This window comes from Mauremys reevesii, linkage group 14 (assembly GCF_016161935.1).
Source record: "Mauremys reevesii isolate NIE-2019 linkage group 14, ASM1616193v1, whole genome shotgun sequence".
NCBI classification, from domain to species: domain Eukaryota; kingdom Metazoa; phylum Chordata; order Testudines; family Geoemydidae; genus Mauremys; species Mauremys reevesii.
Genome location: NC_052636.1, coordinates 5,747,253 through 5,773,512, shown reverse-complemented (window position 1 = coordinate 5,773,512; position 26,260 = coordinate 5,747,253). Strand labels below are relative to the sequence as shown.

The 26,260-nt window shown below is 49.3% G+C and overlaps 1 protein-coding gene across 1 annotated transcript in view; it reads right to left on the bottom strand.

Moving 5' to 3' along the window:
* Positions 1-203: 203 nt before the first annotated feature.
* Positions 204-26,260, bottom strand: part of LOC120381453 (zinc finger protein 271-like) — a gene marked incomplete at both ends in the record, with an annotated part of 40,540 nt that continues 14,483 nt past the window's right edge. The window contains one exon of the mRNA XM_039499656.1: positions 204-768. Within this exon, the coding sequence (XP_039355590.1) occupies positions 204-768 (565 nt within the window). The remainder of the gene's footprint in view (positions 769-26,260) is intronic.

The window sequence follows — 26,260 nt, the reverse complement described above, 5'->3', positions numbered from 1 at the left end:
GCACTCAGAGCACGTGTAGGGCGTCTCTCATGTGTGGATTCTCTGATGTGTGATAAGGGTTGAGCGCTGACTGAAGCTTTTCCCGCACTCAGCGCATGTGTAGGGCTTCTCTCCTGTGTGGATTCTCTGATGTGTGATAAGGAAGAGCGGTGACTGAAGCTTTTCCCGCACTCAGTGCATGTGTAGGGCTTCTCTCCTGTGTGGATTCTCTGATGTGTGATAAGGATTGAGCACTGATTGAAGCTTTTCCCACACTCAGAACATGTGTAGGGCTTCTCCCCTGTGTGGATTCTCTGATGCGTGATAAGGTGTGAGCGCCGATTGAAGCTTTTCCCACACTCAGAGCACGTGAAGGGATTCTCCCCTGTGTGGATTCTCTGATGCGTGATAAGGCGTAAGCGCAGACTGAAGCTTTTCCCACACTCAGAGCATGTGTAGGGCAGCTCCCCTGTGTGGATTCTCTGATGTCTGATAAGGATTGAGCGCTGATTGAAGCTTTTCCTGCACTCAGCGCATGTGTAGGGCATCCCTCCTGTGTGGATTCTCTGATGTCTGAAAAGGTGTGAGCGCCGATTGAAGCTTTTCCCGCACTCAGAGCACGTGTAGGGTTTCTCCCCTGTGTGGATTATCTGATGTCTAATAAGGCTTGAGCGCTGATTGAAGCTTTTCCCGCACTCAGAGCACGTGTAGGGCAGCTCCCCTGTGTGGATTCTCTGATGTGTGATAAGGTGTGAGCGCCGATTGAAGCTTTTCCCGCACTCAGAGCACGTGTAGGGCAGCTCCCCTGTGTGGATTCTCTGATGTGTGATAAGGTGTGAGCGCTGATTGAAGCTTTCCCTGCACTCGTGGCATATGTAGTGTGTCTCTTCCAAGTTGATTCTCTCATGTGTAATAAGGGCTGAGTGGCTACTGAAGTTCTCCTCTGGCCTCTGCTGAGTCTCAGAGGCTTTTACTTTTTCTTGGAGTGCACAACTCCTGGAAACATTCCTTTTGGGTCTTCCTGATAATGTCTCATATGGTTCTCCTTGCTCAGCATCTTCCTGCTGGGGTTTCTGCTCCTCAGTCTCACGCACCATCCTATCACCTGATGGGAGACAGAGAGAATCCAGGCATAGGTCACTCCCTGTGCCTGAGAGAAAGGAAATGTCAGAGACAGGAATTTCAAAAGGGATGAACAAACCAAAATATGTGCAGGAGAGATCAAACCTATCAGGAGCTGATTTTCCCCAAAGGAGAGAGCAAGGGATCAGTTTTGGTCTGCATTTCACCAGAACATGCAGGGGAAACTGGGATCAGATAGGGATCTGCTGCCAGTTGTTAGTCAGGATAGGTGGGAAGCCATGAGTGACATCTGCCTAATTATTCCACATCTGCAGGGAACAATCCTGAACTTGGAGAGCTCACAAAGTCTTTGTAGGGCATCCCGAATGTTTCCTGTATTCACGGACAGTTTTTGACTTGCTTTAACCAAGTCCTCACCTGTGCAGGCAGCTCTTGGAAGCACTTCTTTCTCAGAACCCTGGAGGTCCAGGACCCACGGCTCTTCCCCTCGTTCAAGCTGTGAGACCACATCAGGTTTGGAATTTAGAAACCCTATGCCAGACAAAGAAAACAAGGGAGGTCGGTGGAATTTGTGGGATACTTGTCACAAAGAATAGTCCATGGTTTTAAGCTCAGATCATTTTTAAGCAGTAACATCCCAAGACCAGCTTCCTTGGCTCCAAGTGGCAGGAGAGTTATTATTATTATTAATCATCGCATTACCTAAGTGCCTAAGGACCAACTAACAGTGTGTCTCCATTGTGCTAGGCACAGTACAAATGCAGAATAGTAGATGGCCCGTGCTCTGAAGAATTTACAGTCTAAATAGACAAGACAGACACAGCATGGGGAAGGGTAGAACCCTCTGTTAGAATGGCGATATTCAGGCCTGCCTGCAAAGCCTTCCCACACACTTAGGTGTATTTTTATCAGTTAGCTAGTTACAGGAGTATGAAAACAAAGAATCAAAATCACAGTGTGCCTGTGTCTGGGCCTTCTCTCACTAGGACAGCCTGAGGCCTTGTTCTTAGGCTAAGGCCTTTGGCTAAGCAGCAGGGGCAGCCATAAGCTGGGAAGCGAAGGGTCACATCCTCACATCCCAAACCAGTCACACTGAAATAAGGTGCTATTGGGCTGTTAGGAAGACAGTCCTGTCTGGATCTTAAGATGGTTAAAGAAACCTTAATTTGATAGCATTCTGTCTGGCAAGAAATCACTTATCTATGGTTGTGGTTGTGAAACCCTCATTTCTGTATTGCTTTATCTTTATGGCCACCACTTTTACATTGTTAATCGGTCTGGTTCTCTAATTGTTTCTCTCTCCTGTATAATTAATGTTGCCAGGTGTAAGTTAATTAGGGTAGTGGTTTATAATTGGTTAGAGCAGGAGTAGGCAACCTATGGCGGCACACAAGCTGATTTTCAGTGGCACTCACACTGCCCAGGTCCTGGCCACCGGTCCAGAAGGCTCTGCATTTTTAATTAATTTTAAATGAAGCTTCTTAAACATTTTAAAAACCTTACTGACTTTACATACAATAGTTCAATTATGTATTATAGACTTATAGAAAGAGACTTTCTAAAAACGTTAAAATGTATTATTGGCACATGAAATCTTAAATTAGAGTGAATAAATGAAGACTCAGCACACCAATTCTGAAGGTGGCCGACGCCTGGGTTAGAGAATTATGTCACAATATGTTAGAATTTGTTAGTTAAATTTCAGCACAATTATTGGTTAAGGTATAGCTGAGACTATTACTCTATAAATGGGGTCAAACTGGAGGGGGGAAGGAAATTGGAATAATAGAATATCAGGGTTGGAAGGGACCTCAGGAGGTCATCTAGTCCCACCCCTGCTCAAAGCAGGACAATCCCCAACTATATCATCCCAGCCAAGGCTTTGTCAAGCCTGACCTTAAAAACATCTAAGGTAGTAGATTCAACCTCCTCCGTGGGAACTCATCCCAGGGCTTCACCACCCTCCTAGTGAAATAGTGTTTCCTAATATCCAACCTAAACCTCTCCCATTGCAACTTGAAATCATTACTCTTTATTCTGTCATCTGCTACCACTGAGAACAGTCTAGGCCGGGTCTACACTGGGGGGGGAGTTCGATCTAAGTGCGCAACTTCAGCTACGCGAATAGCGTAGCTGAAGTCGAATACTGCTAGTTCGAATTACCACCCGTCCTCACGGCGCGGGATCGGCGTCTGCGGCTCCCCGTCGACTCCGCCACCGCCGTTCGCGGTGGTGGAGTTCGAGTCGACAGGAGGCGCGTTCGGAGTTCAATATATCACGTCTAGATGAGGCGCGATATATCGAACTCCGAGAAATCGATGCTACCCGCCCGATCCGGCGGGTAGTGAAGACGTACCTCTAGATCCATCCTCTTTGGAACCCCTTTCAGATAGTTGAAAGCAGCTATCAAATCCCCCCTCATTCTTCTCTTCGGCCGCCTAAATAATCCCAGTCCCCTCAGCCTCTCATCAGAAGTCAGGTGTTTCAGGCCCCTCACCATTTTGATGGCCCCCCGCTGGATGCTTTCCAATTTTTCCACATCCTTCTTATAGTGTTGGGCCCAAAACTGGACACAGTGCTCAGATGAGGCCCCATGAATGTTGGTTAGGGGCGAACAGGAACAGGGACACAGGCAAGGCTCTGCAGCATCAGAGCTGGGAAGGGAACAGACTGTATCGGCGTATAGAGATAAGCCCGACTGGTGTGAAGGGCTTGAATATGTAATCTTATAGGTGTAAAATTGTACAGACTATACCAGCCTGTGACATCATCAACGAAGTGCCCATTTGTGCCTGGGTAGGGGCCCTGCTCTGGGAGGAGGATGCAGCAAGGACTCAGGATCGGTGGCCGGGGTCTCTGTGCACAGAGATGGGAGGTTATGTGAGGAGGGGGTAATGAGTGGGAGAGGAGGTCAAGTGTTAAAATAATAATATTTGGGGAAAAATGTATAATAAAGTGAAACTGAACAGAAATAAAACTGGAGTGGAGGCTCTAAAGCAACAAGGCTTCGGTAGGGATTTGGGGTTAAAGGTCTGGGATCCCCACAGCTCAGATCCCCAAACCTCTCCTCCCTCCCACTGACCCACCCACCCCACATACTTGGTGCCCTTACTCCCCACTACCCTCCCCGTCGTCCCAGTACGCTCAGCCCGCACCACCTCCCCGCACCATGCGAACTGCGTGTATTTTCGCCTCGTCTCTCACAGCCTCCTACCTCCCTGCTGCTTCTTAGCTCTAAGCCTGCACACACCCGCCCCATGTCCTGGCATATCTACTACCCCCCGTCTCCGTTCCTCCCATGGCTCGCTTATCCCTTCACCCAGGGGATCCTGAACGGCAACATTACACGCTCTCCTCAAAGAGCTCATCTGACTGTAACACAAGCCAGGCATGAGGCACACACCAATATACTCAATGGAGAATTCTACAGGCAGCATATTTTACTCTAAAAATGAGGAAAAGGCCTGACAGCTGCAGGTATTAATGTCGTTATGAATGTATTCAATAAGGATACATTCAATGCAATTTAAAATGACTGACGGCACCAAAAGGCACATATCCAAAAATGATACTAGTGGGTGGGAGATAAGGCAAAAACAGGGGGGGCAAGGAAACTTGTCAAAACTTGTATGACGAACAAATGTATACAGTTATTACTACTCAGGTTCTTCAGAGACCCCACAGCTTCTAATAACCCAGGGGACAGGACTCCTTACCCAGCGAGGTCACCGTCTCATAGTTCTCCTGCATGACATCCCTGTAGAGGGCTCTCTGAACAGGGTCCAGTAGTGCCCATTCCCCCTTGGTGAAATACACAGCCACCTCCTCGAAGGTCACTGGCCCCTGAAAGAGCAAGAGTCCAACACTCAGTACCTGCTGCTCCACTCACAACCCCACTATTCACGGAACAGCAGCACCAGGAAATGGAAGCTCGGGAGGCACATGTTAACAGAGTCCCACCCCACCTTGCCTAGAACAAACAGGCGGCATCAGAGGGTAGAAAGAGAACCTTTGTGTCTCCCAGCTGACAGACAGAGGCAGGGTCTTCACGTTTATCACATACCTACTAGCCAGAGCTTGATATAGGAGATGGGGCTGGCTCTGGACCCTACTAATGGCTCCTGGTAGGAAACACTCCCCAAATAAAATATAAGAAAGAAAAGGAAGTCAGTAGTAAAGAATATTAGTTAGAACAGGGGTAGGCAACCTATGGCACGGGTGCTGAAGGCAGCACGCAAGCTGATTTTAAGTGGCACTCACAATGCCCGGGTCCTGGCCACCAGTCCGGGGGGCTCTGCATTTTAATTTAATTTTAAATGAAGTTTCTTAAACATTTTAAAAGCCTTATTTACTTTACATACAACAATAGTTTAGTTATATATTATAGACAGAGAAAGATCTTCTAAAAATGTTAAAATGTATTACTGGCACTCAAAACCTTAAATTAGAGTGAATAAATGAAGACTTCTGAAAGGTTGCTCACCCCTGAGTTCGAAGGTCAGAATTGTAGAAAATTGGTAAGGGAAGTGTGACGTTACTGATATAAATTGGGACCATATAGAACATGGGTTGCAACCAAGGTCCTGTAGTGGCACCAAATCTGATGTAAAGGGGTCAATATGAGGTGTCTAAGACCAGGTTATGGGTTGCTGGTTATGATTATGCTGTCTGTATGTATGTATCATTTTGTAGTTGAAGTTATGAATATTAGCTCCATACTGTCTGTATTTCAAGCTGGTGCTGTGCTTCTGGGAGACATCCCAGACAAGTTGGTGTTAGCTCTGCCTAGCCTGCTTGATGGCCCATTAAGGACCATCAGCTACACAACTGACCCATGGAGAGAAGGCAGACACCCTTGTGACTCAGCAAAGTATGCAGGGACTGGCCCATGTGACCTCAGACTCCATTTTGCTGTAATTTTCCACAGTAAGGACAAAGAGGTTCTTACACCTGGAAAAGCCTATATAAGGCTAATGCCTCATCTCCATCTTTTCTTCAATCCTGCTTCTACCTCTGGAGGACTTTGCTACATGCTGAAGCTCTACACAAGGGACTGATGACCCATTCCAGCGGGGGATGTTCTCCAGAGACTTGATTTGAACCTGCAGTTTATGCCACCACTGCTACAAGCCTGAACTAAGAACTTTGCCATTACTGGATGTAATTAATTCCATTTAACCAATGCTACCTCTCATCTCTACCTTTTTCCTTTTATGAATAAACCTTTAGATTTTAAAGGATTGGCAACAGCGTGATTTGTGGGTAAGATCTGATGTGTATATTGACCTGGGTCTGGGGCTTGATTCTTTGGAATCGAGAGAACCTTTTTCTTTTATTGGGGTGTTGGTTTTCATAACCATTCCTCCCGGGACAGGTGGCACGGGTGGTGATACTGGGAGACTGGAGTGTCTAAGGAAATTGCTCGTGTGACTTGTGGTTAGCCAGTGGGGTGAAACCGAAGTCCTCTTTGTCTGGCTGGTTTGGTTTGCCTTAGAGGTGGAAAAACCCCAGCCTAGGGCTGTGACTGCCCTGTTTGAGCAAGTGGTCCTGAATTGGCACTCTCAGTTGGGTCCCGCCAGAACCGCCTCGTCAAGGAAGCTATCAGAAATCAATGACCAATCAATGAAAATAAGAAGGAAGTTTTGAAAAGTATATTAATCCTAACAATGGTAGTGATAAATTACTAGACGGAAATGGCAGAATTATCAAAAATAATGCAGAAGAGGTAAAAGTGTTCAATAAGTGTTCTCTCCTGGATTTGGAGAAAAACAGATGCTGTACTTGTATCATAAGATGTTGACGACACTCCTTCCATTCCAACAAGAACTCACAAGGACATTAAACAGCAGCTATTACAGTTAGACATGTTTAAATAAGCAGGTCCAGATAACTTGTATCCAAGAGTTTTGAAAGACCTGGTGGAGGAGCGTGGTGGACTATTAATGTTGATTGTAATTAGGACTTGGAACACAGGAAAATTCCAGAAGACTGGAATTAAGCTAATGCTGTGCCAATACTAAAAAGTGTAAAAGAGATGACCCAGCTAATTACAAGAGTGTCAGTCTGATATCAATACTGAGCAAAATAATGGAGCAGTCGATACTGGATTTTGTTAATAAAGAATTAAAGGAAGGTAATATAATTAGTACCTGTTAACAAAGGTTTAGAGAAAATAAGGATATCCTTATTAGATGAGATCAAAAGTTTGGTTGCAGTTAATATTATTGATGTAATATATCTAGACTTCTGTAAGGCATATGACTTGATTCAGCACAATATTTTGACTAAAAAACTAGAATGATACACAATAAACACGGCATACATTAAATAGAATAAAAACTGGGATTGTAAATGGGAACCATGGTCAAGTGGATTTCTTTCTAGCGGGTTCCCACAAGGATTGCTTTTTGCCCGTGTGCTATTTAACATTCTTATCAATGACCTAGAACAGAATATAAAATCATCACGGATGAAGTTTGCAGTACCACAAAGATTGCGGGTGGTGGTAACTAATGAAGTGGCAGTAGATTCAGGCTCCAGCACTGGGAGTCAGAGAAGTTGTCCCAGCCCTGGCTGGAGGGTTATTTCCTGTTCCACAAAGAGGAGAAGTTCCATTCCCAAATCCCTTGAAATTAGGCCCTATCTGACACTACACCCCATATTCATCATAGTGGTATGGTTATAATATGATTAGGACATAATTATGATGCATTTTGTGCAAGATGTGTCATGTGCTGAATATGATTATCCTATTTGTGTGCATGGATCATGTTTGTATTTGAAGTTATGGATATTGACTCTGTATCTGTATTTCAAAGGTGCTTACTCTGGGTAACACCCACAACGAGCCTTTCAGGTACAACAATGAAGAAGCCAGACAGAGCTGATGGCTTATCAACAAAGAGAATGGATCGTGGAAGAGCTTAGCCTTCCTGTGAATGTTTCAGCCAGCCTATGAGTCATGGCTACTATGACTCAGCAGGACATGCTAGGACATGTGACTAGACCACATGACAACGAACTCCATTTTGGTACCTGTATTTTTCCACAAACTGGACTGGGAACTGAGTTTGGAACAAATGGTTCCTGCCATATGGAAAAGCTACATAAGGTGGGGAATGAGGCCAAGAGATGATGTCACACCCCACACAAGAGAACTCCTGGAAACACTTGAGGAACAAAGACTGAACTGGGGGAACTGCTGGTCCCAGGGTAAAGGGATTTCTAGCTTGTGTATGGAAACTTGGGGGACTGCTTGTACCATCAGTCAGGGTGAGAAATTGCTAATTCAAATTCTATCCATCTAGTATGTTAGGCTTAGTTTGAGTTTTTGGTTATCTGCTAAGTAATCTGCTTTGATCTGTTTGCTATCACTTAGAATTGTTGGGATACGTTAGGGTTCAGTAAAACAGCTGGGAAGCTGCTAATGTGCTGACATGCATTGGGGACAAAGGCATAAGCAGGCAGTAATTCTTTGCTTGACAAATAAGTTGCCATATTTTTCCTCTCTCTGTTGCTTGTAAGAATTGACATTGATGCAGCTGCATGAAGTGTAGTTGCTGGAATGAATGTCCTTTGTGTGAAAGAAAGTAAAAGAAATGTTATCTCCCCCTTCCCCTTCCTTTCCCAGCTACATAAACAAGCCCTGGCTTATGGCCCCTTCCTCCCTCCCCGAGAACTGCTCATTGACCCTTCCTCCATACCCTGAGAACTGCTGTTTAGGGAAATTTGTAGCAACACGTTATTGCAAAGAACAGTATTTTCAAGGTAAAAATGCCTCTATGATATGTGTAATACTGTGACAGTGGATAGGGGTGGGTATACTAATTGTATGAGTGTTTCTACTACTTAATAAGGGGTTTTGGGGTGTTGTAACGGATGTAGGTGTTTACATACAAACTTAGATAAAAGGCGTGTGATGTAACTTATCCAGTACTTACTCGATAGTTGGGTCAAGGAACAAGTAACACAATAAAGAAGCCTGTATTCATATCCGCCTCTGGATCAACCGGCTCCTTTTTTGTTCTAACAATAATTACTTAAAATCTACCTTTCTGCCATTTATAAACTTGTTTTATGCTTTATCTTAATCAGTGCATTTTGAATGAAGTGTTTGGGAAAAGCTGAGCTTGGTTAGCACAGGCTTGTTGTGCACATCTTTCCCATATCGAGGAAGGCGAACTATATGAATGAGCTTACATTATACAGATCCCTGTGCACTATAAGATGGTATAATTCTAAATTTATACTACAGCAGGTGTGCAAGGTTGGGGAGCTGGGAAATTGGCTGTTGTCGTCTGTCTGTCCTTGAGTGGCTCAGGCAAAGCACTCAGGTAGCTCAGTTGGATGCATGGCGCCACCTGCTGTCGTGTTGGGTGATAACAGGCCCTGGAGAGGCTGGCTGAATCTCCAGCAAAGCAGTGTGAAAAGGGCCAGCCCAGCTTGAGGTTAGAGGGCACAGCGGTTCCCAGAACCATCCCAGACTGCACCCAGGGTGACAACCCATCACACCCTAAATTACATAAGTTTCAGCAGGTTTGTCACATCCTGTCCCCTCCCTTTCTCCACCCAAGATATTTCCTGCCTCCCACCACCTCCAGCAACTCCTACCCTCCTATGCATTTACTGCTCCTCTCCCTCCAAGCAGATCCCACCACCAGCTCCCTGAGAATCCCTTACCTGAGCCAGCTCCATTGCAGCCATTTCCTTCCCTTTGGGAGGATGAAATGATCTGGAGCAAAACGTGGACGTTAATCTGTAGCCTGCCAGGACGAGAAGGGCAATGTGAGAGAATGCAGAGGGGGCTTTTGTCCATTCCACGTACTGATCTCCCCCTGATTTTTCCCTGTTAATGGACACTCTAGGTTCTGCCACACTGTGAAGCACAGAGTGACCTTATTCCAGTACAGGCCTAGCCCCCTCCCACCATGGTGTAACCCTCTGAGACACGGTGAAACCCTCCCAGTAACATCCTCTGTTATACTTACCAAGTTTGCAGACAATACCAAGCTGGGAGGGGTTGCAAGTGCTTTAGAGGATAGACCAGGAGGGAGAGCTCAGTGGTTTGAGCATCGGCCTGCTAAAACCAAGGCTGTGAGTTCAATCTTTGAGGGGCCATTTAGGGATTTGGGAAAAATCTGTCTGGGGATTTGTCCTGCTTTGAGCAGAGGATTGGACTAGATACTCCAACCCTGATATTCTATGATTAAAATTCAAAATGATCTGGAGAAAAGGCCTGAAGTAAATAGGATGAAATTCAATTAGGACAAATGCAAAGTGCTTCATTTAGGAAGGAACAATCAGGTGCACACGTACAAAATGGGAAATTCCTGCCCAGGAAAGAGCACTGCGGAAAGGGAGCTGGGGGCCATAGTGGATCACAAGCTAAGTATAAGTCAACAGTGCAAAGGCAAACATCATTCTGGGATGTATTTGAGGGAGTACTGTAAGCAAGACACAAGCAGTAATTCTTCCACTCCACCCTGTGTGGATTAGGCCATAACTGGAGTACTGTGTCCATTTGTGGGTGCCACATATGAGGAAAGATGTGGACAAATTGGAGAAAGTTCAGAGAAGAGCAACAAAAATGATTAAAGGTCTAGAAAACATGACCTATGAGGGAAGATTGAAAAATTGGGTTAGTTTAGTCTGGAGTAGAGAGGTCATGATAATAGTTTTCAAGTACATAAAAGGTTGTTACAGGGATGTGGAAGAAAAAATTGTTCTTAACCTCTGAAGATAGGACAAGAAGTAATGGCCTTAAATTGCAGCAAGGGCAATTTAGGATGGAGATTAGGAAAACACTTCCTAACTGTCAGAGTGGTTAAACTCCAGAACAAATAGCGTAGGGAAGTTGTGGAATCTCCATCATTGGGGATTTTTAAGAGGAGGCTGGACAAACACCTCAGGGATGGTCTAGATAATACTGAGTCCTGCCTTGAGTGCAGGGGACTGGACTAGATGACCTTCCAAAGTCACTTCCAGTTCTATGATTCTATGAACCAAAGGCCAGTGAAGAGCAAAATCAAAGGAGTCACTCTGGGGATTCTCCTGTCACTGTCCCCAAGGTATCAGGTTAACTAAGTTGTTTTATGCTTTAGCCTTTGTAGAGTCTCTCCTGGGAGTGCCCCTTTCATGGGCTGGGCCTAGTTTTAGCTTTTGACAAGCGTGACCCGGGGCTCTGAGACTGGGCCTTCTTGCCTCAGCACATCTTGTTTCTTTCTGTGGCTCCCCAGTGAGTCCCAATGAGTAGATACTCCTCATACAGACTGTGGACATAAGAACATAAGAGCTGCCCACTGCATCAGACCAATGGTCCGTCTAGCTCAGTGGCCAATGCCAGGTGCTTCAGAGGAATGACCAGAACAGGGAATCCTCAAATGATCCACCCCATCACCCATTCCCAGCTTCTGGCAAACAGAGGCTAGAGACACCATCCCTGCCCAGCCTGCCTGTGACACTGGCAGATGAGGTGTTGCTCTTGCAAAAGCCCCATGTCTTCATTGAACAGGGACAAACGCATCGCTGGAATCAGTCTGACTCACCTGTGTTAGTATTAGGTATTAGGATTATAAGAATGCGCTTACACTTTATTGAATGCTTGTGAGTTGCTGCCTGGGTTAATATCTGACTAGTTGCATTGTGAGCCTCCGTGGCTCTGTAAATCACCAGACAGGAGAGAGACTTTACCTAGATGACGTGCTGATTGACAGCTGAATGCATTACACCCTGCCTGGCAGGAAAGGTTCATCAACACCAGATACACTATTATGCGATGTGAAAGACAACAAAAGACTGTTGTTGTGCTCTTCACTTCCCATTAGCTGACTTTGCAGCTCAGAGCACATGGCAGGAAGGGGATAAAAGCCCCATACAGAAGGAACTGATTATCTGTATGCTGCTTGGACTCTGGGGGGCAAAGTTCCTAGGCATAAGCACGAGATCCCCAGCTGATTAGCCGGGGTTAGTCCTAAAGAATATGCAGAGCTTGCTTATTATAGAAGCTTCTATTACCTTTTGAAATTTAAGACTGTAACTCATCTGCATCTATAGGATTACCTGCTTTGACTTTGTAAACAACTCTCCTTTCCTTTTAAATAAGTCTTAATACAGGTTATTACAGGACTGGCTACAAGTATTGTCTTTGTTGTGAGATCTAAGATTCAATTGACCTCAGTAAGTGACTGGTCCTTTGGCATGAGGTCAGACTTGACTAAGCCCTGGCTGGGATGATTTAGTTGAGGATTGGTCCTGCTTTGAGCAGGTGGTTGGACTAGATACCTCCTGAGGTTCCTTCCAACCCTGATATTCTATGACTGGCAGTAACCGGAACATTGCTGTGATTCGTGGGGTAAGGCAGTGGTTCTCAACTAGGGGTCCTGGGCCCCCTGGGGGCCTCTAGCAGGTTTCAGGGCAGGGGCCAAGCAAGGGCAGCATTAGACTCACTGAGGCCCAGGGCAGAAAGCTCCAGTCCCAGCGCATGAGGCTGAAGTCCAGGGCCCTGAGCCCCACCACCCGGGGCTGAAGCCAAAGCCTGAGCAATGTAAATTTGTGGGGCCCCTGTGGCATGGTGCCCCGAGAGAGGAAGAAAGTGCCCTGAGGACGCAGCCAGAGGGCTGAGCCCTGACACACGACTGGCTCTGAGGGTCTCTGCAGTCAGGAAGGGCTCGCAGCGAGGGAAGCCTGGTAACTGATGGCTGGAGGGGTGAAGAGGTTTGGGGCATGGTGGGGGAAGAAGAATCTGGGACTGGATAACCTGGGGCAGGGCAGTCTCCATAGGGGACACTTGCTCCTCCTGTGCCCTTTCCACATCCTCTTGCGAGGCGAGAATGACCACCCTGTCCCCACCCCTAGCGGCAGCCGTGTCTCAGGACTCTCCCCAGTTGCACCCACTAACTCTCCTCCCATTTGGGGTATAGCTCGGGGCAACAAATTCCCACCAAGATGAACCCAGCTGGATGCTGCCTGGTCTGGTGCCCCCGGGGCCTCTGGTGGGTGAAAGGCAGAACTGTAGCACTTCTCAGGCAGAACGTATCTTCTTCAAGCCAAAAAAAAAAAAGAAATTCTGCGCTGGACGTGAATTCTGTGCATACGCAGCGGTGCAGAATTCCCACACGAGTAACTCACACTTGGCACAAACACAACCTGCTCCCTCCCATCTCTTCTCCCTATGTGTCGAGTCCCAGAGCTGCTGCTGTCATTAATGCACACAGGCTTTCACTCCCGTTAGTGCTGGCAAGACCCAATCCAGCAACAGGACTGAACCCTTATTTTCCTATCACATGGGACAGTCTCAGCTGAGGGGGAGGTGAGATGGGGAGGGGTACAACGGGGAAAGTTGTTGTACCCATGTTGGTCCCAGGATAGCAAAGAGGTATTTTTAATTGGTTCTAAAACAATTACCTCACCCACCTTGTCTCTCCAAGAGATCTGAAAGTGGCAGGAGGAGACAAACAGGAAGACAGAGCTCAGGACTCTAAACCAAACATTTCAAACCCTGGAAGAAACTACATTTCCTTCTGCCCCTGGGTATGTTTGTATCCTCTATGAGGACCACCCCATTCCCCTCACAGCAGCAACGGAGACTGCAGCCAGCCCCAGATGGTCTTTCCCAATCCTGGGATGTTTGTTGTGACAAAGTTTGTGTGTGGTGGGTGCACGGGCTGGGGACACCTGGACTGATCTGCAGATTGGAAAGTCAGGGCAACTCTAGCACAGCTTGGGGCTGTGGGAGCAGTTCTGGAGCTGGGCCTCTGTCCTCTCTAGCTCCCATGGCAGATGGCTCTGGCAGCATCAAGTGGGTCCATCGCTGCAGGGGAAGGTTGGGGTCATGTCTGAGATCAGGGTGAGAATTGGAGTGGGGTCTATGCCCAAGAATGGGGTAGAATTCACCTCCCAACCCCTCTGCAGAGCTCAGCAACTAGGGCTTTATCCAGTGAAGTGAATTTCACTCTGGGTGACTTTGAGCCAGCCACTGAAAGATCCTTGTGCCTTCAGTTCCACACTGGCCACAGGAGTTTACTAGTTCTCCTCCCCAGACTGCCGGGGCAGCCAGGGATAATTAGTGGGTTATGGGAATTAGAAGATGAAAATTCACTAAGAACAATGATATTTGTGTGTTTATTATTAAATCCCCAGACACCCACCAATCCCCGTCCTCCTTCTGATGAACTATAAATATCTAAGGGACTCAGCTACTGATCCTGCAGTCAGTTCCTGCCCTTTCCCACTTTCTAAAGCAGCACTTTTAAGAACAGGGCAGGGAAACATGTAAATATTTTGAACCAAATTCCAGGAGCTGCTGAACATGGAGAAGTTAAATGAAACCAAGGTTCCGTCTCTCCGAGGACCTGGCCCCTAGTGCAAAATAAGACACTCCCAGGAATCTGAAATGGCCACTTCATAACTGATAATCTTATTAATCTGTTCACTTCTGGGAATTACCACTAAGAGAAACAACCCAGTGACGGTGCTATCCTGAGGAAAAGGTCTCATGTGTCTTTAGATCATATCAATTTGTAACCTGGAACGATATACACTAAAATGCCTAATTCGTAGCCCTACGGCAATTGCCTGGTGTCACTACAGGGCAGAATTAAGGTTGGTGCCTTAGTTGTGAATTTCCATCCCCTAGCATATTGCAATTGCTGCTAAGTGGGTTTGACAGAATTGATTGTGTCTATTTCTTTCTTTTAATTTCAATAGATAGTGATATTTATTTTTAAGCCCTTTTTTCAATGTTTACAATTTCAATGTTCAGAGCTGTGGGAAGTTATGGGGGTCGTCAGACAACAATTATTTAATAACAGTAACTGTTGAGAGTCCAAAAGCCAAATCACAGAACTGTTCAAAGAGAAATTGTCAATGTCACACCCAAAATATACAGTGTAAATATCCTTAAATCAAACTCCACTTTCTCCAGAAGCATTTCTGTATATTACCTATATCAATATTTTTCATCTGTGTGTGTGTGTACAGTGAAATTAACATTTACTGCAATTTATTCATAAAAATCCAATCCTGTCAAGCATAATTTTAAGTAATGAAGTACTTGAATTCTTTCACTTCCTAGACTGGAATGTTTCACTTCAGGATAATTACATCCTCCTTGTGATGTATTTTACTCTCAGTACCGTAACCCTCTTGTGATGTAGCTCCTGTCTAGGAGCTCTGCTGAAGCCAGTGGCATTATGATCAGGTGACACTGACATGAGCAGAGACACATGGGGGAGGATGAGGTAACATGGAGGCTACCAGAGTTGAACGTGGCCTTAAGAGCACACGCTCTCTCAGCCTCTCCTCTCTCCCACCTCCCAGAGTCAGTAATTCTGAATCGTTCCTGAAATCTAAATAGCCCCAGTATGAGAGACAGTGATTAACGCAGGTACCTTAGGGGCTGCAGCACCAACCCCCTGCCTGGATGAGGAGGGTGAAGAATTGCAGTAGAAATGGGTTAGGTTGGGAGAGGGCACAGCTGATGGGGGTCTGGGAGCTGAGTTGACCAAGAGGCCAGAACTCATGAGGGGGGTGGGTTGGGAGAAGAAGTCAACAGGACTGCGTAGAGGCATTTCAGTGTATTTTCTTCATTAACCATTCTGCCATGTAGACTCAGACTTTAAAGGTCATAAGGGACCATTATGATCATCTAGTCTGACCTCCTGCACAAAGCAGGCCATAGAATCCTACCCATCCACTTCTATAACAAACCCCTAACCTACGTCTGAGTTACTGAAGTCTTCAAATTGTGGTTTGAAGCCCTCAAGCTGCAGAGAATCCTCCAGCAAGTGACCCATTTGGGCTTTGGCTACACTTGCAAATTTGCAGCGCTGCAGCAGGGTGTGAAAAACACCCTCTCCAGCGCTGCAAATTGCTGCGCTACAAAGCACCAGTGTGATCAGAGCCCCAGCGCTGTACATTAATCCCCACAGGGAGGTGGAGTACGGCAGCGCTTTGAAGTGCTAAGTGTAGCCAAAGCCTTGGAAACTTTTCATTCACATCTAAACACCTTGGAGCTAAGCTGGGTTGATGCATTTCCACTTACAGCGGTACAGTTGTAATTAGGTGCTTAATCAGATGCTCATGCAGCACAAAGCAGTCAATAATGGGTGTGCTTTCATTCATTAACTGGACTGTGTGCTGTGCATCGCTTTGAAAAAAGATGCTGTGAGGAGTGTCAAAATTTTAGGCATTAAGAAATGGTAAGTAGGTGTCAGTTCATTTCTCATGCGTTTCTCTCCTAATTTTAATCTCAGTTTTGAATCAGTATTAATACCATGTTGTTTTAACAGAAGTAGGGTCCATTTATATAATTGTTTGCAAGATTTCATTGGATATTGTGAACCTGCCGTCTTCACCTTTTATTTTCAGATTCCTAAATACAACCCAGCGCACCTCTCCTGACAGACTGCAGGCCCTGGCCGGTGATTTGTCAATTGGAAGTGACAGAGGAGGAGAAAGACCTGGGTGTATTGGTTGATCGCAGGATAATTATGAGCTGCCAGTGTGATGCAGCCGTGAAATAGGTTAATGCAGTCCTAGGATACATCAGGTGAGGTATTTCCAGCAGACACATGAAAGGGTTAGCGCTGTTATACAAGGCACTGATGAGACCTCATCTGAAATACACCTCTACCTTCTGCCCTTCAAGTCTGTGAGTCTATCAACTGTGCCTTGCGTTGCACAGACACTGATGGAGATCAGGGCCCCATCGTGCAGCACATGGCAGAGAACCTGACTGAGATCAGCACCCCCATTGTGCTGGGCACTGCACAGACAGAGAGGGACAGTCCTTGCCCCAAAGAGATCACAATCCAAGTAGACAACAGGGAGGAGGAAAACAGAGAGGGGCTGTGACTTCCCCCAGGTCACCAAGCAGGTCAGGGACAGAGCCAGGAACAGACCCGGTAACGCCAGAGTCCCGTCACCCGCAGCTTGGAAAGGTCCCCAGACCCCATTGTATTAGGCTGCAGGAAGAGGTGGTTTGTCCATGGATGAACAGGCTGTCTTGGCAGGGCAGCTCAGCTGCGGTCCCTGCACACAGCTGGGGTGTCCCCTGGGTCAGGAGAAGTCAGTGTCCAGCCCTGTGGGGCTGTGCTCCTGGCTCATACCTCCAGCACTCACTGCTGCCCCTCCCTTACCAGCTGCACTAGTCAGCCAGCCCCAGGACTCAGGGAGGTCACTGCTCCCCGTCCCCCATCTCCTGCAAGCCTTCAAACAGGGACATGGTGCACCAGTACCAATCAGAGTGCACTAGTGTAAATTCTGTCTGTACTAAGGGTTTGCACAAGTGCCTAAAACACCAGGGTGGCAGAGACCTTCAGTGCCCAAAACAGCAATACGGTGGCACTAGAACTGGAATCTAGTTCTAGCTCGGTCACGGACAGCCTGGGTGACCTTGGACACGTCAATGTTTCTCCTCCCAACTTTAGTCTCTTTACCCAGCTGCCACTCACTGGGGTCTCCTCTCTCTCTCTCCAGAGCTGCTCACCACTACAGTCTGTGTGGGTGTCCCCAGAGCTAAGGCAGGTCAGCTCTGGAATAGTCTTACAAGGGGGCTAGGGAGTCTCTTTCCCTGGAAGTTTTTAAGAACAAGTAGGACAAAGCTCTGTCAGAGACAATCTACATATACTTGGTCCTGCCTTGGCAGAGAGAGCTGGACATGACAACATCTTGAGGTCCTGTCTAGCCCTACATGTCTATGATGTTAAGCAATATAGATACATAAAAAACAACAAGATGAAACCAAATAAAAACATGGTGTCAGGCCATTCAAAAAACAACAACAAAAAACTACACTGCACAGCATAAAATGACACAGTACTAAGGAGAAGAAAGCAACGCAAAGCAAACTGACACACCTTAGGATAAAAGTACACAATGCAAAGGAGCTCAACTCAATCCAACACAACAAAGACACCAAACAAGCTGAGGCAAAACAATGCACCATAAAACTATGCAACACAACATGGTGCGATCACAGTTCCAAATGGCCCCATGCAAAACAGCTCAGCGTAGAACAGGACACAGCACAAAAGAGAATTATTTCAATGTACGCCTGGAAGGGATCTTGAGAGGGCGTCTACTCCAGCCCCCTGTGCTGAGGCAGAACCAAGTGTTAGGCTATAGCTATTCAGGCCTGTCTGCAAAGGCCTGTACTTTAAGAATGTAGGTGTATTCTTATCACTTAGCTAGTTATAGAGGTATAAAAGAAGGAATCAAAGATCACTGTCTGTGGAATGGCCTTCTCTTACTGTGACAGGCTAAGGCCTTCAGCCAGTACAGTGGTGCGACGTGATCTGGGTCGGGGTCAGTGCAGTGCCAGACCCAACGGGGACACAGATCTCAGTCGAGGTCTCTGAAGTGCCCACCACTATGGAGGCAGCGGTTTGGGTCGCAGTCGTTCGCTGCCTGCGACAAGGGGGTCCGTGATCTCGGTCCAGGTCTCAGTTTTACCTGGCACAACAGTGGGGTCTGATCTCACCTGGGGTCTCTTCAGTGCCTGGCAGAACAGGGCCCAGATCTCAGTTGGGGTCTCTGCAGCAGCTGTCAGAACAGGGCCACACTCAGTATGATAAGAGCCCTGATCTCAGTCACACACCTGGAGAGAAAAGTGGGAAGATTTTTGAGCATTAGATATCAGTATTTCAGAACTGAGGAGAAAATGGGGCACAAACTAAATATTTGCCAATATAAAAGAGAAGCACCAACAGCTGGGAGATTTTGTGTCACCATTTAAAGGCTCAAGAGAAAAGATGGGAAATTTGAGGGGATTATACAAGGACATTGAATCAACAACAGAATGGGAAGGATTCTTCTTGCCCCACACTCACATGGCCGGCAGGGAGCCCTGGGTGATGTCTTTTCACAGGAGAAAGGAGTGGGGCTGGAGTGAGAAAGTCACTATCACTGGGGAGGGCCTGGCAGTGGGGTCTGGGAATGTGACTAGCAAGTGGTGGGGGGTGCAGTGTATATTGGAAAAGGGTAAAAGAAATACAAACAAAACATGGTACTTATTTAAAATCCTGTTAGGGCTCCAAAAGGAGCATAGTAGATTGTGCTTGCTTTTTCAGATCTTTGGAGCAGTGTTTTGGAGCAGAAGATGAAAGTGAACAGTAATAAGAACCCTGGTGGAAGTGAAATGTGTCCCTTTTGAAACAGTCTCTGAGCTGCTGATAGCTTTGAATCCAGAGGCAAGCCAAGAAAGACTCTGTGTGGATGCAATACCCAGCTGATGGAGGAAGGAGGAAACTGCCATTTGCAGCACAAAGAACCTGAGAATAATGAATGCATCTGGTCAGCAAACAAGCTACTAGAAGACTCAGATTATGGCCCTCCAGAAAAGGGAGGTGAAAAAACAAGTCAAGCCTGAAAATAAGGGGGACAGGTTAACCCTAAGGAGCGTGTGTGTGTGTGTACAGAGCAGAAATCTGAAGCTGTGGGAAACTGAGGCACGCCACCTCATAAATTTCATAAATGGTCAGTGAGTGGGGTAATTCACTAGCCTGACTATAGAACAAAATAAGGCCAGCCTGAAGGTAATTCTTCTGTTCTTCCTGCAATTAGCAAGGACATTTGTAAAAGGAATTGGTATTATTATTAAGAAATAATCTGATCCCATCAGGGGGGTGGAAATTGTTTCTTTCGTTTTTCAGACACTCTACAACCATGCTGGCGCCAGCGGAAGAATAACACAGAATAAAATGGATCTATGTTTTGTGATGTTTGTCTGTGGTGTTGGTCTTGCTGCTAGCATGAGGTGGGTGGGGATGGCTTCAAAGGCTGACCTGGGGGGAGAGGAAGATGTGTGTGGGAATGCAAAATGCTCAACTGGGAGGCCAGCACCTGGGTAATGGCTACTATGGTGCCTGGAAATAGAACGGCAACTAAGGTGGGCCCCACAAGCCCTATGGGAATAATGAGAAGGAGGAGCTCACTGGGAATCAATGGAGGGTGATGAAAAATGGTGCACATCAAAGGAAATGTTTGGCTGTGCCCCTCTCCTATGACTATGCAGGAGCAGGATCCATGGCCTATGGCAAGGGGTGGACAATTGGGTGTACTGTGTAGGAGGGGTTTTGCTGGAAATGTACATATTTCTGGGGGCACAATTACACCAGCCCCAACCAAACTACACACATCCACACGCTGCTATCTGGACTTTGGTGCACAAATGGATCTGTAAATCTTATTGCTGTGAATAATTGCCTATTTAGCCTTTGAGCTTTTTGTGGCAAGGTCTCTCTGTCCCTGTGGGCATGTCCACACTGCAGTCAGACACCGGCGGCTGGCCCGTGCCCGCTGACTTGGGCTCACATGGCTCAGGCTGTGGGGCAGTTTAATTGTGGTGTCCATGTTCCAGCTGGGGCTGCAGCCCAAAGTCTGGCACCCTCCCACCTCGCAGGGTCCTACAGCCTGGCTCCAGCCCGAGCCCAGACATCTACACTGCAATTCAACAGCCCCTTCGCCTGAGCCCTGTGAGCCTGAGTCACCTGGCATGGGCCAGCTGGGGGTTTTAATGGCAGGGTAGAGATACCCTTGGTGTCTGTGCAGCACCTGTCACAATGGGGACCCTGATCTTGTTCAGTGTCTGTGCAGAGCCCTGCACAACAGGGGCCTGACCTCAGTTGGGGACTCTGCAACTCCTGGCATTACAGGGTGCGGATTTTGTTTAGGGCCCCTGCAGCATCTGGCAAAATGTGGGGCCAGGATCTCTGTCAGGGTCTGTGCAGTGCCCAGTACAGTGGTGGGGCGTGATCTGGGTCGGGGTCAGTGCAGTGCCAGACTCAACGGGACACAGATCTCAGTCAAGGTCTCTGAAGTGCCCAGCACTATGGAGGCAGCGGTTTGGGTTGCAGTTGTTCGCTGCCTGCGACAAGGGGGGCCGTGATCTCGGTCCAGGTCTCAGTTTTACCTGGCACAACAGTGGGGTCTGATCTCACCTGGGGTCTCTTCAGCGCCTGGCAGAACAGGGCCCAGATCTCAGTTGGGGTCTTTGCAGCACCTGGCAGAACAGGGCCACGCTCAGTACGATAAGAGCCCTGATCTCAGTCACACATCTGGAGAGAAAAGCGGGAAGATTTTTGAGAATTCAATATCAGTATTGCAGAACTGAGGAGAAAATGGGGCACAAACTAAATATTTGCTAATGTGAGACAGAAGCACCAACATCTGGGAGATTTTACGTCAGCATTTAACAGTTCAAGAGAAAGGAGGGGAAATTGGAGGGGATTATACAGGGATATTCAATCACCAACAGAATGAGATGGATTCTTCTTGCCTCACACTCACAGGACCAGCAGGTGCTGGGAGTAGCTGGACTGGGAAACCTGGGGCTGGGCCGTCTCCATGGGGGACACTTGCTCCTCCCTCCCCTTCCTGGCCCTTCCCAGGCCCCGTTGCCAGCAGACAGTGGCCCCCCCAGCCCAGCCCAGAGGTGTCCCTGTCTCAGGGCCCCCAGCCTCTGCCCATTCACCTCTGCCCAGCTCAGAAATCCCTCGGGGGAACCATTTCCCACCCGCACAAGGACAAATCCCTGCAGGTGGAAATGGGGGAAACCCCCCAAACCTGAGACCTGAACTGGCCACTGGCGAAGGGGAGAGAAAATGGGGCACAATCGGGGGACAGGGAACTTCTCAGGGGTTGGGGAGGGGGTCACCCTGGGCGATGCTCGTTGCTCTCTAGGGATAATGGGGGCAGGACGGGGGTCCCCACGGGAGGGGGCAGCGGTAAATCCGAGGGGATCTCAGCCCCCCCTTTCTCTCCTCGCTCCTCGGGGGTCACCTGCCCCCCCCCGGCCATGTCCGGGCTGCACCGACATTTCCCGCCCGCCCCTCCCCCCCCAGCCTGGTCTCACCCCCCAGCCCTGCGAGATGCCGGGTTCCCCCCTCCCCGGACACTGGGGCAGAGTCACCGCCCGGCCCGGCCCGCCCCAGGGCTCGCTCCGGGGCCTGGAGGCTGCAGCTCCGCAGCGAGGCGGGCGGAGCCCAGGCGGCCGGGCACGGGGTTAATGAAGGGCTCTCACGCCGCGATCTGCGCATGCCCAGAGCTCCAACGGCACCAACCCTTCTCCGGCCCGGGAGAGGCTCCAACGGCCCCGCGCGAGGCAGGCAGAGCCGCGGCGCCCAACGTTCCTTTGCAGCCCGGCTCAGTCTCCTCTGCCGACGTCACTTACGCTTCCTGGAGAGTCAGGAACTACATCTCCCAGCCTGCCCCGGGGCCGTTTCCGCAGCACATGTAAGGGAGGGTTTCAGCAGCTCTGAGCCGGGCCCGGGCTGAGCCGCTGTTGCTCCCCGGGGGAGGGTCTGTGCGGGGGGGGCGGAGCTTTCTCCAGCTGGGCCCCGCCCGGGGCTCTGCTGAGGCTCCCGGTGACGGCGCCCGGGGGGCGGGGCCGGGCCCGGCTCTGCGCGGTGCCCCCCCCCCCCATCGCGGCCCCCCCCCCCGGGGGCCCGGAGCTGCTGCCGCGCTGAGGCCGGGAGGATCCTTCCGCAGCGAGTCTGAGCCGCCCCCGGCTCTGCTGTGCCCGGTACCGGGGTGAAGCAGGTCCCCCGCCCGGTGCCCCCTTCCCGCACGGGCGGAGCGGGGCAGCCGCGGGAGAGACCCCGGGAACAGGCGGTGACCCCGGCTCCCAGCCTGGGGCAGGGCGCTAGGGAAGGGGGAGGGACGGAGAGGGTGTGAGGAGAAATTAGAGGGGGCAGGTTCCCAGATCTCTGACCCGCTCTTCCCCCCCCCCCCCCGGCACACTCACTGCAGCGTCCCTGCCCAGGGTCACTGCCCTGTGACCGAGGTGAGGGGCAGAGAGAGGAAGAACCAGCCCCGGACTCTCCCTGCTCCCCCTGCGGCAGGAGTGCGCTGCCCTGGGGGCAGGGTCAGGGGGACCCCCCCAAGGGGGCTCCTTTGGGTCTGGTCTGGTCCAGGGTTTGGTTCACACCCTGTTGCTGGGAGGGCTTCAAAATGTCTTGGTTGGTTACTGCTGCTGGGGGGAGCACAAGGGGGACAGGAGGGGCCGGGGGCCAGGTCTGTGCTGCACTGTGGGGACTGAGCATGTTCCCAGCCTGGCAGAATCTACAATCTCTGTCCCCAGGGAAAGGGCCTGGGGGAATCGTGATGTGAACTGAACTGAAGCCTGTTCTGAAACCTCCATAACTGTCCTTCTCGCCCTGCCAGGCTGCAGAATGATGCCCACCTCTCGCTCCAGCTCGTCCCAGCCTCCCATGGGACAGGAGAAATGGCTGTAGTGGAGCCAGCTCAGGTAGGGGTTATTGGATGGTTGCTGGTGGGTTCCTGCTGGAGGGGGAGGGGCAGGAAATACTGAAGAGGTGGCAACTTCTGGGGAGTTAGGGCTGGAGGGGGGCAGGGAATATCCTGGGTGAGGATAGGATTGGGGACAGAGTGTGACAAACCTGCTGGGACTTGTTAACATGGGCCTAGATCCTCAGAACAAACACTTGGGTGTTGGGGGAGAAAATTCCCTAATTTGTGAAACAGGAAACAGACAAAGCAACTCCCTGGGCGGGCTGGGAAAACTGACCAGATTTCCAGTGCTGAACCCTCAGCCTGCTAGCCAGGGGCTGGTGTGACATGGAAAGGGGGCACCCAGCAGGGAGGTGTAGGGAAGATGTCCCGGCCCCTCACATCCAGCTGCTGGCAGTGGGGAGGGTGTTGGGTTCCCTACCATGGGGCTGCGCCTGGATCCTACTGGGGGCTCCATCTCCTGTATCAGCCTCTGGCTAGTAGGTCTGTGGTGGATCTGCTGGGAGAGACAAGGGGCTCTCACTTCGTCCCCTCACCCAGATGTCTCCTGGCTGCTCTCAGCAGTGTGGGGATAGGACTCTGCTGACTCTCTCAGAGCTTCCATTTGATTGGCTCCTTTCCTCCGTGAATAGTGGGGCTGTGAGTGGGGCAGCAGGTACTGAGTGTGGGGCTCTTGCTCTTTCAGGGGCCGGTGACCATCGAGGAGGTGGCTGTGTATTTCACCAGGGGAGAGGGGGCTCTGCTGGACCCCACTCAGAGAGCCCTCTACAGGGAAGTCATGCAGGAGAACTGTGAGAATGTGACCTCGCTGTGTAAGGGTTCCTGTCCCCTCGGTTTTTAGAAAGAGAAATGCAGCGTTAAGGTTCATGCCACTCCCCCAATGCCACCTCTGCTCTGCCCTGTTTCAGCATCACCCCGACATGCCAGAGACACCCACACTAGCCCTCTCCCCTCCCCTGTTACAGAGCGCTCTGGGAACAGAGCAGTACAGCAGAATGTCTAACATGTTCTTCTCTTTGCTAAGATAATATTCGGGTTCAACTCCATCATAGCAAACAGAAGCTTCCTCCCTCTGGCCTGCTCTCCAGTACTGAACCTCCTGCACCCAGGCCATCTGAGACTTGCACAGTGTTACTACCCCCTTGCCCTCAACCTGAGTTTTCCTTTTGAGTCACTGCCTTCACTTACCCCTCACTAAGCCCCAGAGTTCACTCGAACATACGCCACCAGGGTGCTGACAACCCCTATGGCAAGAACACACCCTTGGACACCTTTGCTGACCAAGCCTACAAGACTCAGCACGGAAATGAGGCAGAATTGCCCCCCAAGTTTCACATGCACCTCTCTGCATAGCACAGGCACAGCTCTGCCCAGCTGCTGCAACCAATCCCTCCATCAGCCAGTCACAGCTACAGCTGGCCCGGTGCGCACAGCTACAGCTGGCCCGGTGCGCACAGCTACAGCTGGCCCGGTGCGCACAGCTACAGCTGGCCCGGTGCGCACAGCTGGAGGCATGTGGATAGGTGCTGGGATTCACACCTGTGAGCACAGCACAGACAATGTCTTAGTCTTAGTCTTTCCTCGGGTCGATTATAGGTTCATAGATTTTAAGGCCAGATGTGACTATTAGGTCGTCTACTCTGACGTCCTTTATACCACAGACCATAGAATTCATCCCGTTACTGCTGCATTGAGCTGAATACCTGAGTCCCTGGGCAGTTGGTTAACCTTTGCACGGCCCACACAGAACCATTCTCACTGGTTCTGGCCAGCTACAGGGTTAAGGGTTGGGGGAAAGTTTACATTAACTTTTCCTGGTCTGCAGAGGTTTAAGTTTACTCACCGTCCATATGGTGCAAGGCAGGAGACAGCACTGGGCAACCTTAACTCTGCATTAATGTAGCTTATGAGCATTTAGTTTCCTGTTTTAAAAAATGGATGCTTTTGCCGCTATAGCTGTATCTGTAATTGAGCTTTGGCCAGCAGAGCCATGTTGGATGGTGTGTGTGTGTGCGCATGTGTGTGTGCACTTTTTCACAGCCTTAAACAATAGAGCTGGACTGGCAAAGCTTTTAAGAGCTACCTAAGACCTACCTAACTAGTTCCTCGACAGACACCTGACACGCCACCTTTAGGTGAACGAATATGCGTCTACCTGGTGGGAATCCAAACCCTGGCCTGACACCCCCTTGGGTGGGGCACCCGTACGGCCCCCCCTAAAGGCCGGTCCTGGGTGGGGAGCAGAATTGATCCCCTCCACTGTCCCCTGTGGGGAAGAGTTTGGGGGGGGGTCAGTCCCTGATTTTTATTTTCTGTCTCTCCAGCACTTACTTGGGTTTGTTCTCTGCCTTTCCATCCCCAATTCTGAGATTTCTCCTCTCTTCTAGCAGGTGATGGGGTGGTGAGGGAGAGCGAGGAGCAGAATCCTCACCAGGAAGATGCTGAGCTCGCCGAAGCGCATGGGGAATTACTGCGAAGAGCCAAAGGGTGTGTCCAGCCCCATGAGCAGGGAAAAGCTGGTGAAAATTACCCCAGACCAGAGAGAGAGCAGGGAAACCACTCAGAGGAGAGAGTGGATGAACCCATTAATTGTCAGGGAACTCATAGGGACCTCAAGGAAACTACGTCCCAGGAGAAAATCCTCACGGAAAAGCGAGAGACTACGTGTAGTGAGTGTGGGAAAAACTTCCATTACCGCTCAGCCCTTATTCGACATGAGATAATCCACACGAAAGAGACACCTTACAAATGCTGTGAGTGTGGAAAAAGCTTCAATCGTACCTCAGCCCTTAGTAGGCATCAGCGAATACACAGAGGAGAAAGACCTTATGAATGCTGTGAGTGCGGGAAAAGCTTCACTCAGAGATATACCCTTAACTCTCATCAGAGAATCCACACAGAAGAGCGACCCTACGAATGCTGCAAGTGCGGGAAAAGCTTCACTCAGAGA